Here is a 19,461-nt window from a genome sequence, read left to right as displayed (position 1 = left end):
CTGAGTGTGTAAGAGAAAAGCAAAGGAAACAACTTTGTAGCATCAGTGGCACACTCTACCTTATAAATGCCCAGGATCAGGAAGAAATGTCATCTCTGAGAAAATAACATTAATAAATGGCCACTGTGCATCTTTCCAGTGAAGAATCTGACTTGACATGGTTCTGACACAGGTGTAGGTGGAGTGCAATTCTATCTCTGTGCAGTGGTGCCTATGTTTCCAATCAACAGACACAATCCCACCTGTTTCTGACTGTAGTTGCTGTCCAGACAACATCTGGGGAGGATTCATGGCCCAGTGCAGTTGTCTACAAAAATCCTGGCGGTCATCCACGTGAATGTAATCATATATGTTTTGGTGCATTACATCAGTCTGAAACAATTACAACAAGGATGGTTAATTAGTAACTGTAGGGGGGCAGCCACTTATCTTTACATTGATACTTTGCTTAAAATAATGGCAGGTGTAGGCCATCTTCAGAGCAGCTCTAATGAGGAAAGTTGTTTCAAATGCCTCTACTTCTCAACATCTGCTTTTTCCCTTCACATCCAAAGATGATTCTTTCTATTCTTAACTCTTTGTACATATGCAAATGTGAGTAATAAACATCCAACTGGCAAGTGATGACTAGTGGCATCCCTCTAGGGATTTGTGCTGGGACAAACCCTCTTTAATTTCTTGATGAAGGAATCATGGGTAGAATACGAGGTTTGCAGGTTCAGCAGGTTTGCAGAGGGTGCCAGCTGGGGAGGGCAGGGCAGCTCCTTGGTGGGCTGTAAAAACAGGCTGACAGGAGCCTCAGGAAGTTCAGCAAAGGCAAATTTCTCTCTTAATTTCGGGCACCCCATGAAAAGAAAGAGATTAGCAAATCAAAATGAGCCCAGGAGAGTGCTACCAAGACGTTTAAGAGAGATGGAGTATATCTAGGAGGGAAGAACAGGGTTTGTTCAACTTTCAGAAGGGAAAACCACAGAAAAAACATACTGCTGTCTACATCAACCAAATAAGCAGGGAAAGAGAAGACAAAGCCTGACTCTTCTCAGAAGAACAAAGTGAGAGTGCAAAAAACAACAGACACAAGTGGCAACATGGGGAGCTGAGACTTAAGCGAAAAAAAGATTACAGTCGTGATGGCTAAACAAGGGAACACATCTTCCAGAGGGGTCATAGAAACTCAAAGCTTGATCAGTTTGCATCAGCCTGCTCTATCTCAATGTGCTTTGAGCAGGAGTTTGGACTAGATGACCTCCAGAGGTCCTTTCAAACTGTATGGTTCTGTTATTCTCTGACTTCAGAATATATTACACACAGGCAATCAGCCTAGAAAAGCAGCGTCTTATACTGAAATTGAAAAGAAACTTCTAGCTAAATCTGAGTTTTACAACAGATCATGTTTCTGCTAATGAAAGCTTTATAAAAGGAAATTACAATAAATAAATCTTCACCTGTCATATTTACCAAAAAAAATAGTCTGGGGTGGCACAAAACCCCCCCTTATTTCAGTAAGTATATGTCTAATCACTAGTAGAAGGATAAGGTGGATAAGGTAGCAACATACAGTGCTGCATTTAAAAATAATAGCAGAAGTTATAATATTGACAATGTATATATATTGACAAGAAAGCCAACATAATGTCAGTGACTGGGTATTCTTTCTCGATATATTTACCTGATGAAACCCTAGATAGTCCACAATTGTCGACGATGCATAAAATATCATTCCATCTGCACTCACCACCAAGGCAAAACCATTCAGTGACTGAAAAAGGAAAATAAAACACTTTAAAAGATAATCAGAATATAAAGAATAAAGTGAGCATGAATGTAATAATTTTAAGAATAACCTAGGAATGAAAAAAATTCACTCTGCAAAAAGTTGGACACTAAATTTTTTCCTACCATGAAAAATTAGTAACAACCTGGAACATGCTTTCTTTCTTTTCTAAAATGTTAAGATAGTTAATTACAGTATAATGACCATATTACATTACTAGTTTATTGTCTGCTTAATTGTCTGCATAATTATATTTTCTCATTAATTCATAGAATTAAAAGTTTAATAGCAAGGGTCAACTACTTTCTTTTTTCTTTTAATATAAAACTGCACATTCCATAATAATTGCTTTGAATATATATGCATTAGTACATATAATATAGTAATATCCAAAGGGAAAATTAAATACATGTGCTGTTGTAACTATGACTTTAAAACTGGATCTGTATTTTTTTAATGGCTTTCTTCTTAAGCTGCTATAAAAATACATACATACCATAACTGCATAAGTGCAATGAATATAAAAAGTAGGCAATAAATACCTCACTGGTATAAAACAATCTAGAAAATCTAGAAAAGAGCTAAATTAATTCTTACACACTTGGGGATGAAAAGACAGTAACCAGAGAGATGAGAAAATAAACGTGAGCATTAAATTAAATACATGATGCAAACGTTAAGATCATGCTGCATGAGGACTGACTAATTTTGCCTCTCTTCCCTTGATAAAGTTCTGGTAACATATCTTTACTCTGGCAGGCTTGCCCTCCAAAGTAGTCTAGATCCTTTCATGTGGTGGTTTTGAGGTCTTTGAGACATCAGTTCAAATAGCTGTTGGTGAAATACTGCTATATTATTATTATCCTTGCTTCACCTTACTCTCAATTTACTGATGTGCCTATTAATCCTGAGTTAATCCTGAATCACAGTGAGGACAGATTTTCAATTGCTCAGTAACCAGATACACTGACATATTTTTGTGAGATGGTTCTCTTTTTGGTTCCTAAACAAGGACCAGATTTCCAAGGCTGCTTGAAAGCTGTTCCCACTGTGACAATGGCGGGCAGAATTTCAAGAGCTCAGTGCACAATAGACTGACCTCCTCAGAAGGTTTGGCTCCCATCATAGATGTGGAGCACCTTTGGAAACGCGGCCCCATGGGACCACACTTGGCCAGAGGCTCTGTGCCTTGAAGAACCTGTGAAACTGACTTGAGAAAAGTAATGGAGAGCCTTCAATGGCCTTCAATGGTAGCAGCAATTCAATCAGGTCTACACTCACCATAAATCAGTGCTAAGAACAGTCAATGGCAAATCTTGTTTTGCTCTGGGTCATCTCCATAGGTACAGATGCTTTGCAGAATGAGAGTGATCTCTGCCTAGTTGTGCTTGTGTTGAATACTAGTTCTCCTTGTCAACTCTTCAAGCACAAGGACTTGCTCAACTGGTGCTATTTTCCTACTCTAAATTATGCCCAAATTTGTCCCAGGACCCCACCAACAAGAAGATGGTAGATCAAGATTTCTGCATCTTCACATCTGTGCCTCTCGCTGCACTGAGGGGAACCTCCATGGATGGCATCTGTCATGTACATTTCCAATGTCAAATGGAGACAAGAAAGCATTTTTGGCATCTTGTCTCATTGGACTCGTCTTCACAACAATGAAACCATCAGTGATGTGATGTTAGGAATTTTATTACATTTTGAGCATCTGGCAGGCCTTTTAATTTGGATAGACTACAATTTTCCACAAAGATAACTGTAGGACACTTAAGGGAGCTCCTTTTTGTCTTTGTCTTTTTGTCTGTGGCTCTTACCATGCATATTCTGAAAAACCTCGAGTCCTGCCCATGAAACTGGACCAGGTAGAAGTTAAAAATTCACAGTTCTTAAGAACTGAAGAAGTGAAGAACTTCTCATTTAAAAAATGAAAGAAATGTGCTTAATTTTAAAAAAAGTTCTTAAGCTACACAAATTAATACACCAAGCCCTACCTGGAATAGCTTAAACAATGATTACAAGATACAAATATTATCAAAGAATCCTACACATTATCACACTGAACATCCTTAAAATATCCTCCACTGTCCTGCAGGCAAGCTGGAGGTTTTCAGCCCCTGTAGGGATATCTGCCTTTGTCAAGGTTTGCTTGTATGAATCGAGAGATAAACTCATATATTCAACAAATTAGTCTTCTTCAACACATTGGTATGTACTCCTTAAGCCTATATACATACTTAAGAGATCAGTCTCTGCCCTTAAAATTTAAGACTTGAGCCCCCACAGTGGAAAGCAGGAAGATTTTTCTTTACACATTTTTTTTTTCACAGAGCTAGAGTCAAGCTGGACTAGGTGCAACAATTTTTAAAATTGGAAAGGGAAATGGGACCATGTGTATTTCCAAGGGTTCAGATCAGTGTACTGGCAACTACATCTGTGAGGTTAGAGGAGGTATTAAGGAAGAGGTAGGAGGGGGGAAGAGGGGAGAAGAAATGGACAAAAAATTCAAGGAGCCATGTGTTTAGGTTAAGCCAGGAACACTTGTGGATTTGAAGCAAGTATGTAAATGAAGATATTTCCAAACTTCCCCTTCTTTGTTTTTGGTTTGTTCTCAAAATGCTGATGTCCTCTCCTGAGGTTATACCTCTTAGATAAGCACCCCCTGGTTTTCACCACCCCAATACCAGACATCAGAAGCTTTGCCCTGCAAGCAGGGAAAGCAAAATCCACTTTGGTGCAAAAACAACTTTTATGGAGCCACATGACTCAGTTGAGGATTAACACAAATTCCATGTCTCTAAATTCATTTTAGCTAGGAAACCTGCTGCTTCAGACACATTAAAAAAAGACAAGCTGGGTATCAAGTAAAACATTATACCAGTGAGTCTCATCCATGTCTGCAAATTCTTCTGCTTTCACAATATTACCCTAAACTGTAGTTCAGTGGGAAAACAGACATCTGTAACACAGAAGACTCTCAATAGAGTCAGAGATGGACTGAGATTTATACTTTTATTATCTACTTACCATGGGTGGGGATAAGGAGAAGGGTGTTTGCTAGCACATTACTCACCCCGAGTGGGTAACGGGGATTGCAAATCAGTAGGGAAACACCTTTCCAACCTCTCAGATAAATCTCTCAGGTACCAAATACAGCTCCATACTGAAATCCTTTACAGTAACACTGCAGAGAGATTTTTCCATTTTTCTGGCCAGAAGCCTAGTGACTTGTTAGACTGAGTAGGAGAGACAGCTTCAATCCACAAGAATGAGTGAAAACTATTGCCAGCTTTTTTGTTCTAAGTTACCACATCTCACATTAAACAGCACAACAAAGTCTATGGCTCCACTTTTGATTTTTAAGCATTCTCAGTCATTGAAATAAAATTCTCAGCAATAGCTTTCATTCCCAGTGAACTGGGGGCTGCACAGGTGTGCTGTGTCAGAATCACAGCAGCCATGTGCCTGGGTGATGGATAACCTGGAGAGATGGAACAGGAAAAAGGACATGGACCAGCCTCATACCTGTGCAGTTTGCACTCCCTAATGAAAGCACATTTGCCCCAAACACTGAGAGGGCAGCACAGAGAAGTAGAGGCAGCTCTGCTCATTTCAGTTTAATCTTCTCTGCAGAAATAATGGAAATCCTAAATGAGCCTCTGGTGTTTAGAGGTGGAAAGAACCAAAATCCACTACTCAGTGTTGGTGGTATTTGTTTTGTGTACAACAAGTGTGTTCCAATCAGTAAAGTCCACTTGCATCCTAAAACTTTTTTGCAACATTGCATATTCTTACACATGCACAGAGGGTCACATGCACACATAGAAACAAACACACAAAGGTATTAGTATGGACCTTAAAACTTTTACAACAAGAAACAACTAACTTCAAATCTGCAAAAAATACATGGTTTTAAACTGCCATTTGGCAAACCATATGGATTCAATGACAGATGGAATTTCTAATCCAGGATAATAGCTGAAACATGTGAGACAGACTTAAGTACGTATTGTGAACATTTGTTTGTTTGTATTTGGCTTTTTAAAAACACTTACATTAGTTTTCTACATTGAACTTAAAAAATGAAATCATGTGGGACTTTTTTTCCCAAATGAAAAAAAAAAACAACCCAGAGAGCTTGGCACAAGTTAGGGGCCTGTGTTCTTTTGAAAAAACATGTACATCCAATTATGTACTCACGAAAAGCTGCACCTGCTACTGAAACAAAAAAACAATTAATCTGTCAGTTCAAAGACAGTATGATATTATTCTGGTGCCTGCAGTAGCTATGAGATGAAAGTTATCAGTTCCTTCCATTAAGAAGTTTTTAAACTTTATTAGTCAAGAGATTCTCTTTGGGAAAGAAGGCAAATATTTTGAGGAAGATAGGACTTCCTTTGGCAAGATCCTTTATATATCCTGATTTTTTTTTTCCTAGTCTCATAGCAGAAAATCAGCCAGAAAATACTTCAAAGATATTTTGGTCAAGGTCACGGCATAGTAAAAATAAGGAGGAGAAAAAAAAAAAAAAGAAAGAGAACAAGTTCCAATGCACATTTCTCTTATTACTCTTCCTTGAAATAAAGGAAAATTCACTAGCATTAGGTCTCCAGAGACCATGTTACTATGGCTACTAAAGTACAACAGTCAAGGCCTGCAGCCATGCCTTGCTTTGAACAGATTTTCAAGTCACGCAACTTGGGTACTAAATTTCCAGGGTCAGTTGGCTCACAGTTTATCTGGAACAGCTTCACTTAATAGTGGATCACTGGGTTTTTGCATCCTATGTGGGATGGGGCCATTTTCTGATGATCTAAATAAGTAGCTATTTTAAAACTCTGGAAATTATATACTTGTTCATGTCTTATGAATATCAGGAGGAAAATGCAGACAGTTAACTGTCTTTTGTCTTAAACTGCATTGTTTAATAAATCAGTATTTCTTTCCACTGGTGTTTTTAGGACTCATAGTTGCTCTTCCTAAAAGTCCCTCTGAATCCCTAAGGTTCTCTTTTAAAAAAAAAAAAAAATAAAAAAAAAAAAAAAAAAAAAAAAAAAAAAAAAAAAAAAAAAAATTTAACACTTACAGAATCCTGAAATAAAAAGCAGCATGAAAGACTACTCATAAATACCATATCTGGTGACATCAGAATATGGCCTTTGCTCAACAAGTACAGTATCTCTCAGCCCTCTGGACTCTTATGTATTTCTCTGGTATATATAAAGCAACTTCAAAAGGAATATTTCTGTGAGTAAGCACTATTTCGTGCAAAGGAGAGTGGCAGAATTGTTTTAGCATTCAGTTTTGATCAAGGGTTTGCGTGTACAGATTAAATTTCAGGCAAAAGAAACAAAACAGAATACAAATTTCCATCATTGGAGCCAGGGAAGGAAGTACTAGCTGAAGTCTACGGACATGGAGTTATATAGGAAGCCTTTCGGAGAGAAAGTGCTCAATCTGATAAACTGGTTTTCATAGAGAGCAGAAATGTACATTTTCAAATACGAAGAAATATGTATGTATGACCATCATGCCCTTTTCACTCCTCCTGTCACCCCAGCTAAGACAAAGTTCATGTTCCTGTCTGTGTCCTTGACCTTGGATATCACTTCAGGCTTCTTTCAGTATGGAAATTCAGCACCTAGTGCTGCACTACCGAGATCAACATTTTCAATGGTCATTCACAATGCCAGACAGATTTGAGCCCTGGCCCTCCCGTTTACTGTCAGAGGGAACAGCGGAGCCATCTGAAAGGCACAAATGATTGTGAATCATTCAGCTGGTGAAATTTCTCATTATTCCATTTCTCAACATCCCATCACTTCCACAAAGGAATTAGGGAAGCCTTGGAGATGCTTGTTTATGTAAGTGTCTTCAGTCTAACAAGGGAGCTGGAACACTGTGGCTCACCAAGAGGCAGCGGTCAAAACCGGCCTCCTGGAAATCAGCTAGGAAAATGTAAGTCACTGGGCTCCGGTAATTGTGAGCTATAAACTTTCAAGAAAACATACTCGTTCCCTGGAGGGTGAGATTGCAACGTGTGCACACATGTAAACACATTTTAAACCATGGTGATGTTTTTTATATGCTTGATATGTAATAAGTATTGGACACCACCAAGAACAACTTGCCTTTGAAGTTGTTTTGAATGCACAACGCAAAATTGTAAATGCAGTTTTTCTTCCATTATACATTCCTTCCAAGCTGAGCTTTTGTAACAAAGCTTGCTTTGTTAAGTCTGTGTCAAGTCCTTGAGACAGGGCCTCTCTTTGTTAACATATACAGGAATTGCTGGTCCCCAATGAACGTGGCGCCTCAAAACCAATTACTCTGCCCAAGATGGGGCTGAGAATCCACGGCTCAAGCATCAGTTGACTTTGTTTGTGTAGGAAGTTGATGTGGTGCATACCAGAAAGAGATGCATCCGAATTAAATCCCACTTTTTACACTAGTACTAAGCACTGGAAAAGAGAATACAGACCATGCTTCCAGAGAAGAGAAATACTGATGACTAATAGCTTAAAGACAGGTTAGGGAAAGTTTTGTTGATGCAAAAATGAATTATTGGGTGATACCACACACCTCAGTACAAATTTGTTATGTGGCATGCTTACTTAGAATAAAATATTATCACTAAAAATGTCTTCTGTTGATGACAAAGTTTTGTGAATTTTTTCAAGTCTAGTTGTAAAAATTTAATTATTCCTTTCTTTGCATTCCCATTTAGGATTTCCTATGGGAAGCAAGAATAAGAACATTATCTGAGGTTAATGGATCGTATACAAGTACTGAAGACTACTTAAAATAATATAAAGAAGAATATTCAAATTATTAATTTTAAAATTGTTGGGGCAAGGCACATTTTATTTGTTAATACATAGATAAAAGTATGATGTTTGCTAGATATCTAGTGAGTATGTGGAGGAGTAACATGTCATTTACCTTTACAATTATCATGAAGGGATACTAAATTACAACATAATCATTATGTCTATTTCTTCAGCCTCCTCAATCATGATGTTGAATTTAAAATTATGCTCTACCAGTAATGGAACCCTCCTGTCAATGCTCTTTCACAAATACTATGCCCTGGTCTACACTTGGAAATAGAAACCATCTTTATATTGATTCATGCAGTTTCTCATTTCACTTCCTTAAAAGCAGATGTTGTATTCACAGATGGAAGCAAAGCTGGGGCAATATCGTATCTTCAGTGCAAGTTCAGCTCTTCGTCCTTTCTGAATTCTGCAGCTGCTCTGAGCTTTTCAGTCCTCTCTTCAACAATTTCAATATAGAAAATGCAAGCCTGATTAATTCCATTTGAGAAGACTCAAAATGAAGCATTAATTGCTCCCTACTCTGCACTTGTAATAACAAATTTAGTTAGGTAGACTTTGAAATAACAAATGTAGTAAGATTAGGCATTATCTTTCACAGAAATAAGTTACTGAAAAGAGTCTCAAATAATATTTATCCAACATGTTGGACAATTAGACATATGTAAGTACCAAATGTCTGGGCTTTTTTCAGTGTTATTTACATGTAAGTGCATCAAGTCCTGAAGAGAGGAAGCCGTCATAATATTCCATCCACAGCTGACTTTTATTTGTACTTGCAAACTGTTAATGAGGATAAATGGCAGACATCTCTTTCTGTAAGGAATCAAAACCTGAAAGAGACAATGTTGCAGCCTATATATTGAAAACAGAATGTTATGTCCTAATTTCAGAGCACTCTTTTTCTGTGTATTTAGCACTATATATCACATTTTCTAACATGAAACTATTTCAGGGGGTGGGGAGAAGAGCAAAACAATCTGTATTTCACAGACTGTTTGATAATATATGCTAAACCAGCCTTTTAAAACCCTATTTCAGGTCAGTAGAATTTTCATGGAGAGTGGCATTCCTGAAACTGACTCTGGGAAGAGTTTTACTTTGCAGGTTATTGTCTTATGGATGCTTTTTATCCTGTAAGTATCCTGTATCAAACACACCCTATCCCATTCTGACAGCAGGGGTGAATCCTGCTATTAAGGCATTGTGCTGACCCAGAAAGGCAGGCAATGCTTTCTCTAATTGAGATAGCAAGTGATGACAGTGAGGAGAGGGGTAAGGATAGAAAGTTAGAGACAACTCCTCTAACCAGCAGCAACGACTGCAACTCTTAGGCAGCATTATAGGCCAAATGAATACTTCCCCAAGTCTTTTCTGCAAGCCCCTGCTTTGGTTTGAGCATTTAAGTTTTATTAACCAAAGCAGACAAAAAGTGGAAGCGGAATGTATTTGATATTTGTAGTAAAATATGTAGGGGTTTTTTCCCCAAAACCTCCAAAACAAAATCCCTGCAAATTTGCAAAAGTTCTCAGGACCGGACACAGTCTAGCCTGGACCTGCTTTCTTGCTCATCACCTCATCTTATTGAGAAGATAGCAAGACTGCAGCTCATGAGGAGGAGGAATATACTGAAAGCAAGTGTAATCTGTGAATTGTTTAGACTGCTCATTTATAATTTCACTTCAGCCAGCTGAAGACTAACAATGTAAGATTGCAATTACTTAAATTGTATTTCTGTTTCTTCTATGTTTTGGGGTTATTTTTGCAATACGTGACTATGCCATCTTAAAAAATGCTTCCTGAAAAGCAAATGCAGAAACTGATATGAAGTGAACAGTGTGTTATGAATGCCTTTGTTGCCTGAATGCAAGAAGTCAGTTCTGGCAGCAGACAAAGTCCTGGTGCATCTGTACAGTGCAGGGCTCAGATACAGACACCAAACCTATTGGCTGGTGGAAATAGTTGTCAGGGATTAGCTCTGAAGTCAGTGAGAGGAAAAAAACCTAACAGAGCTGAAACAGGAGAATATGTTTTGTTGAGGAGGAAGTTATGTGGCCACTGGACTGTCTCCAAGAGGCACCGAAATAGCCTGAGCAGAAACAGAGGAAGAGGCTGTGAAAAGTGAGCTCGGGTGGGGTTGGCTGTGATGAACAGTCTGGAAACAGCAACAGAGGCCTGAAATTCAGAGCTGCATCTGTGCCCAAAGCTTATTGATTCTTCACCTTAGCACTGTGGATGGACAGCTGCTCTGTTCACTGCTACAACTACAACTTCTCAGCTAGCCCTCCTCACACGACAGCAGCTTTGCCTGTCTCCTCTCAGACAAATGGAAGACCCTTTTCCTGATGCCAGCACCAGCCAGGGGATGAGAACTCTCCTCACCACACACCTCCACTGACTGCCCTCTCCTCCTGCTCTGTCACACTAAACGTAGGTAGGCTGCTTGTCCTGATTTTCCAATCTGCTCCCAGCTTGCTCCCTCTCAATTGTAATCTGTAATCTTGTGTTGGAGAAGCTAAATACTAACTCTCAACAGCCCAACATGTCACGAAATCTGGAGAGAAGCGCTTACTGGCATTTTCCCTTTCGCAAAAAGGCTCCACACAAGCCTCTACAGTAGTACCTATTTTTCCTCTTCAAATTCCTCCATAAAACTCTTGCAAAAGTCCTGGCAAAAGTCAAGCTTGTCAAGCATTATGTGTGCTGGCAATTGTGGTTACCATTTTGTTCACTATTTCCACACAGTTTTGCCCATCAAAATCCATCTTCTATCACTTTTCTTGTAGTTAGACTGAAAATCTGAAGGGAGGGGATAACATGATTTTGTTTTTCTCTGTCCTCCTGTCAAGTAGGATGGTGCCATCTCCTGTATTTAAAAAACCTCAACACCGTGGCAGCATCATGATTCTTGTAGTCGTAACAGGAGCACTGGGGACTGGAGCAGAGAGCAAATGGAATTTAGCGGTCATGGCTTTTCTATCCAGATTTGTTAGAGAAGAAGCAAAAAAAAAAAAAGAAGAAAGGAATAAGCAAGAATATTAGTTATTTGTTTAAAGGGCAACAGAAAGGACATTTTTTGCACAGAGCTGTGGCCATGCCAAATTTCAAGTCTGGATTCTAGAAATCTGCCTATTTGAAAAGAAAGGAAAAAAGGGACCAGGGCCTCTGAAGTGTTCCTTTGTGTTTTGTCTATGCCTGGCAAGAAAGAAGTGAATGTGTGCATGTGATAAAACGGCACTCCTAACCCCATTTATGTTATTTTTAATGGATAAATTCTCTGTAAGTCATCCCAAGTGACTAATGTCTGCTTAAATCATGTCATCTAAATGACTGGGAGAAGGTTCATGTCTGAAAACAAAGGAAAGCAAAAGCGTTGATTGGTTAACTTTAAGAAGTTGTATTAATCGAAAAAAAACCCACCAAGACTATGAGCTTTTCACGAGATTTTCCAATTTTGATGGTCCAGTTTTAAACTAGTAGATTAAGAAAATGAAGCACTGTATCATCATCTATCAGGATTTACTTTAGAAGGACTGTGCTAGGAGAGCGTCAGCACTATTGGAAGCTGAAAAGGAATTCCAGACCAGGATAACCAAAAATGTCTCTTTCTACCAGTTTTTTGATTCCTGAGGTTTGTGCTATGGTCATAGATCCCTATAATCTCCATGCACTTTGTTGGCCTTGCAATTTGCCTTTTTAAGTTTGAATTAAAAAATAACAGGAAAAGGAAAAATCTCTTGCTCTCAGACTGAAATTCAAACTGGAATACCTTTTTCAAGAGCACAGTTTTATCAAGAACTGATTACATAAATCAGTTTGGAAGGAGGAAGTGGAATTACACTAACAAGTTTAAAAAAATGACAGGAAACCAAGTGGGAAAAGAGTTTCCTATGTTATTTCCTTATGCAGAGTGAAGAACAGCACCAATAGGATGTTTTCTAATGTATCATTTTCCAAATCCCTTGGAATGAAACTTGAACTCTAGTTCAAGCTGTTAGTAGAGGCCACTGGGAGATAAGTTTCAGTGCCAAAATGTGCACATTCATGTCTCCAGAGTAACTCCAAGAACGATTATTATTTGCATCCATTTCTAAGGTAGCAACATAATGTTAAATAATATTCTTGAAACTTACATTATGTCACATCCTAAATCATTTGCATGCATTAAAAGTCTGACTTTCATTGGTTTTAATTGAGAAGACTTGGGACCTATCTGGTATTAAAGTTGTCAAGAAAAGACCTCATTGACTTTGGTGGGAGTTACCAAGTTAGAACCAGAATTTCCAAACCTGTGATATGAAATTAGGAAATAATCTATAAAGGACTTGTCTGGGTGGCAAAATGCCTATTCTGTGTAATCCAGGACCTACACCTGATTGTGCTGTAGCTTTGGACAGGCAGGCAATTGAAAGCACATATGCTGCTGATTCAGAAGCTAAATAACCTAAAGTGCCTCACTAGTTTTGCTAATTACAACTCAAATCAGCAAAATTTGTCTGCATGCTTTGGTGGAACAAAAGCCTGCCTACAAAACATGGAAGCTCAGGTTGAAAAACCCAATTTTGTATGTTTAAGTAGCTAACATAATGAAGTAATGATTATTAGTATCAGTGGAGAATTATAAGGGTTGTACCATCAAACCTAGCTTTCATGGTTTTGAAGGCATTAGTAATTTGTTTATTTTTTACATAAAGGACTGTATGACTGATTTTAAGATATTTAAGATGCCAGGCACCTCCAAGGCTCTGTCTAAAAATTTAAATAAGTAGTAAGCCTCTCCAGTTCCCTCTGCAGAACCTTGCTGCCCTCAAGCAGGCCAACACTCCCATCCAACTCTGTGTCTTGTGAGACTGACTAAGGGTGCCCTTGATCCCCTTGTCCAGGTCCTTGATGAAGGTATTAAATGGAATGTGCAGTATCACTGAATAAGAAATATCAGAAATGTATCTTCAATGCAGCCATAAGAAAAACAGGAGACAAAACCACAGAAATCTGTGTGCCCTGAAGCCTTAAGGGTAGAGGACTCATGGAAATCTGAGACTGAACTGTAAAAAAGCAAGGCTTGGAACATCCTGAAAAGCAACATGGATCTTCTCTGAAAGAGTCTGAGCTGCCAGTGAGCATGGAAACGACAAAAAAGGCCTCGTCTGGCCTTTATCAACATTCATCAGTGAGAATAGAGAGTGATAGAACCAGGCAGCCTTACTCCACCAGCATCTGCTCGGGAGCTGCCTGCATTGTCCATATTTCTTTATATTTATTGTGATATTGTGGTTATAAAACACTTTTTTCACACCTGAAAAGAATTAGGTCCAATACATCTGGAGACAGAGATGTCATAAACCCTACGCTTCAGCTACAAGAGCATATTAGAAGACCAACAGGCAGAAGAACAAAAGGAAGTCCATGAAGGCACCTCCTTAGCAGCAGGGGTTGAGACAGAAATTTGAACATCAATTATTCTCCCATGACAAGCAAAAAAACTGCAGGAGCAACTGTGAAGTGGTCAATAAAGCCCAAGTGACAATTTTAGTAGGGTGCTGCTTAGTGCACAAATGCTGGTTACTGAAGGAGCAGTGTTGGAGGTGATGATGGGGTGATGCCTGATTCTGTGTCATTACGAAAGCAAGTCCATATAGAGCCTCCCTCTTAACAGCAAGCTTTTAATTCTTCCAGTGATCAGTGAATAGTATAACACATGACAGCTACACAGACATTTGGGATGGGCAATTACCTGCACCACAGTGTAGACTCTGAGTCTGGACTTAAGATTACGAGCACAGCATAGCTGGGGGGAAGAGCAGGAGGTGGCTAACAGCCATGAGATGAATCCTGCAATCAAGGCTATTGCCTAGATACCCACCAGTGATTCATTATTTTTGCAAGTCACCATTTTATTGTGTTTCTCCACCCTATCACCCCATAAACTCTATCTGGATTTGTTGACTGCCAATATAACTTATTTTTCCCTTTTTCTGGTTATGGGTTTGGCCCAGTGTTCCTGAAGTATTCACTAACAGGCTTCAGAAACTGAATGTGACCCTTTTCTGCCAGAAGGCACAGGGCACAAGGGTTGCAAAACCACCTGTCTTGTAAAATATTAAAAGCTAAAAAGTCATTTTAAAAAGTTAAAAATCATTACTGCAGTCAACCTGTTGGAATGAGACGTCTCAAAGGACAGTAAACATTGCGAGAATAGGACATATTAAAAAAAAACCTTATTAAAATTGGACTTTGGTTCTTAGAGCCTTGTCTGTCTTCCCTTCAAAGGGAAACAAAGATGGCAAGCAAAGTCTCTCTTATCCAGAAAAAATGATCTTAAAGCACCAAAAGAAATTATTCATTTAGATACCTGCTGTGCTCCACTAAAAAGTCTTTGATAAACTGGTATCATTGTTTGCTCTGTTATTGCTGATGAAAGCTATTTGATTATAGCTGTAAAAAATCTCCATAAAATCTTAAATAAAAAACACATGTTGTGGCAGAAGCCTTTAGAAATAAAAAACATTTTAAACATATTTTGAAGACAGACTAATTCCATTGTTTTCTTTCAAGCTGAAAGGGGAAATACTGCATTGTTCCAAGACTCAAGAGTCCCAGATACACCATTTACCAGTAATTAGGTTCTTGTTATCCCATATTTCTTTCCATACATAAAGCAGAGTGACTATACCCACTAGGAAAAAAAATAAAGGCAATTATTCTTGATTTTCCATTAAAATTGCACTCAGGAACAGTATTATTCAGGCATATTTTGATGATTCAGATTAATCTGGTTTGTATTATGTAAAGCATCTAGGAGAGGTTGCACAGTGCAAGGTGTTGTCATGGCACAGAAAGCACTTTTGACAGCTGAAAATTATCCTTTGAGAGCAAATAAAGATTCGCAAGTCAATATACAAAGAACAGCAACCATGGTTTGCTTCTTCTTAGAAGGAATCAGAAATGTGATATTTAGTAGAAATCCCACAGCTCCTAATAACCAACATGGTGAACTTGGTTGAACAACATAAAAACCCACTTCTCTTTGTGTGCCATAACCACTAAATGAGGCTGTGAGCCAAACCCAGTCCTCAGAAAGCATTCCCAACAAGCCCTAAGGAAAACTCACCCTCTTATTCTACGTCAGACGTGCTCATAAATGAAGCCTGGCAAGTACCTTCATATTAACATGCACTTAATCATCCAGTTAATGATCCACTTTAAGTATGATCCAGGATAAAATATCTCTCCTGTATTCAAAGGGAATGTGCTCCTGCATACCCTGCAGTAAGCAGAGCATATTTAGCAATAGCAGTCTCTTGCAACCTGCCCCAAATTTTGTGCCAGTGTTCTCCCCATGTACTCACAGTCTACTGTTTGAGGATGCTTAATGGTTATAACTTGTGGGCATGTAACGTGCACACAACAAAACACAGACTATATACTCACCATATTTATTGTTTATTGTACAGCCTGTATTCCCTATTCACTGAGAATGGAAATGGCTGCAAAATAACACCTGACAGCCAAACATCTTGTTTTGGCAGTAGCAGTAACTAATCAGATGCCTCTGTGTTACTTGCTTTGAAATCTAAAATTAAAATCTTCTGAAAATATTAAGAGGAAGGAAAGCAGGGTGCCAGTTTCCATTCCATAGACTTAACTTATGGTATTGGATCTCATGCTAAAATGTGTTTTAATTTAATAGCATTTAGCATCTATTTGCTGAAGGATACTATTTAATTTACATTTACATTTACATGCACCTCAGGGCTGTTGTTAAAACACAATTTTTTATACCATGAATATTATCCTATCCAAACCAACTGTACATATGTAATCTTAATCGCATAGGAATTTCCAAGGACCTCAGTGTATAAAAGGCATTATTACATCATGTGTTTGAAATGCAGATGCATCTGGGATGGACCGCTGGGCTCTGGCTGGTTCAGTAGTTCACGGCCATATTAATTCTTCCCTAAAACTAATGGATCCAATTCTCACTAACAGCATGGCCCCTTTAGGCTGCTCTGCCAATATAAAATCAGCCTAAAGGGGATAAAAACACATAGAAGGGATAACTTTTGCTGACACAGTGTGTGTGCAGAACACAGAGTTGAGGAAGTAAGATAAACTAAAATATCCTAGAATATTCTCAGCTCAGATCAGAAACCAGGAAAGTTCATGTTGACATCCTCAAAATATGGGCCAAGTAAAATAAACCTAAAAGTGAAAAAGAACTGTGAACTGGCCTGCTGAAGTTCACTAGTAAATTCAAGGATGCGTGCAAGGGTGCAAGGTGTAATTTCTCAAATGGACACTGACTGTGACTGTCACGACTGCCAGTCTTGCTCTTGCAAGAAGCACTCACGAGCCTGGTTCTTGAAAGACTCCCACCAAGACCAACTGCTCAAAGCTGCCACAAATCATCAGCCCAAATATATCATCAAACTGAATAAATTACAGCCAGAAAAAAAAAAAAAACGACAGCATTTTGTCACTCACTTCTAGTAGAAGTCCACCTTCTTGTACAGCAGTCTTGTTAGATATATTGTCTTCTTTTATCGTTTGGCCAACCTGCTTCTTAAAGTGCTTTTCTTGAATGGCTGTTGGAAAGAGTTATCATCAATTTAGAAATCATAACGATTAGGGTCACCACTAAAATTCTTGTTTAGGCATTTAACATGCATTGAATTTAATTGGTGGTTTCTGTCTTTGTGGTCTGGATCCCAGTTACTGACAACTTTTCTTTTTTTTTTTCTCCCTGTGCTGGAGATAGATACATATTTTGCAGTCCAGATGTTTTTTATATGAAATATCTATCACTTTTTTTATTGAACATATTTTTTCCGTTAGTCTACTCTACATAAAACAACAACCAAAACCCACAGGAAAGAAACAAAAGAAAGTTAGCAAGTTGTTTTGTTTATAAAAATATGTTTTAAGACAATACAGAGAAATGTCTATACAGCTCAGAAGGGAGTGAATAAGTTTCTTATTTTCAGCACTGACCTCCTTGACATCAGATTATTTTTGGTCTCACTTTACCCTGTTCACTTCTACAAGTTTCAGCCTGACTGTAAGATTCAAGGGAATGTTGTTAAATTGTTTCAATTTTACGGAGTTTTAAAGTTTGTTTTCAGCAGGTCATTTACTCCATGAAATTCATTAATAGTTCTCATTATAGATTAAAATTACATCTATTTTCCCTAATAATAGGGGAAAAAGCTTATTCCTAATTAAGCTTTCATGGAAAAAGCATGGCCAATGCTCACTCAGCTGGTGAGTGCTCTTCCTTCACGTTGCTTGATCTCAAATATCTTTGGATGTTCAAATTCTTCCTGTTAATATATCCCACACAAAAATAGCTGAAATACAATCCCATCTTGGGGATAATGAAAGGATTTCTGAGAAGACTGGCATCACTTGAATATTGGGCTTCAGCATCATCTAGGGAGTACAACAGGAACCTGTCTTTATCACTTGGTCAGTAAAAATTAGTCTGCTTCAGTCCTACTTCCAGAAAAAGGTCATACAAATACTTCCAGAAAAGAGTCTGGTAGCAAACAGAGATCCAGTTTTCTGATTTTTCTCCTTTTTCTTGAGAGAATGAGAGAGGAGAGCGTCCCAGTGATATTATCTGGGATGTTTGATACACGTTTTCCCTTCCAGGCAAAGGAAAGTGGACATAGCCAGAGATGGTTAATAAAACAAAAAACACTGATTGGAAAAAAAAAAAAAACAAAACAAACCCACACCAAAAAAAAAACCCACCAAAAAACCCCAACAACAACCTAACCAATCAAAAATAAAACCTCTCTCCCCAAAAGGAGTTTACATGGCAGGAATAGTTTGTACCAAGCCAGAATAAGAGGAGGAGACAAACAGCAAGCCTCTAAAGCTCCTGAGCCCGTGCAATTGAAGGAGCTCCTGAGCTCCTTATCAATTTAACAGCCTGGTGAGGGACTGTTGCAGGGTACATCAGCATTTTACAATAAATGATGGCAACTCAGAACCACACCAACTGAATATTTGTGAAGGCTTTTAGCTTACATTGTAAATATTTGCTGAAAGTGATAATGCTGGTCATTACCCCAAAGCAATTATCTCAAATGCATAATTAGATGTAATAAATCCCTCCCCTGGGCATGGGAAAACACATCAGGAGAATCCCAAGCTGCTTTAAGCAGGTCCCTACGCATATTTTCCAGCCAATACTATTTTGGGATTTCAGACTTGTAAGCTAGGCTGCTGTGAATGGAATATACAGATTCTTAAACCTGCATTTTCATTTTAGTGTACTTTTAAGCTAATAGAAAATGGTTGCTTTTTTCCCCCCAATCAGCCGGATCTTCTGCTAGGCCTGTCTGTAAGAACAAACATAGAATCATAGGCTCATTTAGGTTGAAAAAGTCCCTTAATATCATCAAGTCCAACTACTAACCCAGCGCTGCCAAGTCTGCCACTAAACCATGTTCCTAAGTGCCACATTCACACGTCTTTTAAATATGTTGTGACAACAACTTTTAAAAGACCAACCCCTATTCCAATGGCCCCTTCTAGAGTTTCTCTGCTCAGAAAAGATGTTTTTGCAATTACTGACATGGTGGTTTGCGGTCTTTGCTCAGGTTAAAAGACAGACAGGGAGGGGTGAGAGGAAATGAAGGTTTATTTCTTTGATGCGCTCTTTTGGTGTTGTGAAAATTCCATCCGTTCAAACTTCATCATTAGTGGAAACTATTATTTTCCCCAACTGAGCAGGCCAGAGCTCCCTGCCTGCTTGTTAGCCTTCAGGCTCATACAAACACAGCAGCAGAAGCACAAGAGATGTTTGTTCTGCAACTTGTCTGGCTACTATAAATTCCATCT

At 38.5% G+C, this 19,461-nt stretch overlaps 1 protein-coding gene across 1 annotated transcript in view; it reads right to left on the bottom strand.

The window, feature by feature from the left end:
• AHRR (aryl hydrocarbon receptor repressor) overlaps positions 1-19,461 on the bottom strand; it is an 81,845-nt gene that overhangs the window by 9,334 nt on the left and 53,050 nt on the right. Inside the window, exons 4-6 of the mRNA XM_063419897.1 lie at positions 17,098-17,198; positions 1,670-1,759; positions 243-372 (exon numbers count right to left, since the gene is read on the bottom strand). Of these exons, the coding sequence (XP_063275967.1) occupies positions 243-372; positions 1,670-1,759; positions 17,098-17,198 (321 nt within the window). The remainder of the gene's footprint in view (positions 1-242; positions 373-1,669; positions 1,760-17,097; positions 17,199-19,461) is intronic.

This window comes from Prinia subflava, chromosome 1 (genome assembly GCF_021018805.1).
Source record: "Prinia subflava isolate CZ2003 ecotype Zambia chromosome 1, Cam_Psub_1.2, whole genome shotgun sequence".
In the NCBI taxonomy this organism is placed as follows: Eukaryota; Metazoa; Chordata; class Aves; order Passeriformes; family Cisticolidae; genus Prinia; species Prinia subflava.
The sequence above is the reverse complement of the archived record's forward strand: the minus strand, read 5'-3'. Positions and strand labels throughout refer to the sequence as shown.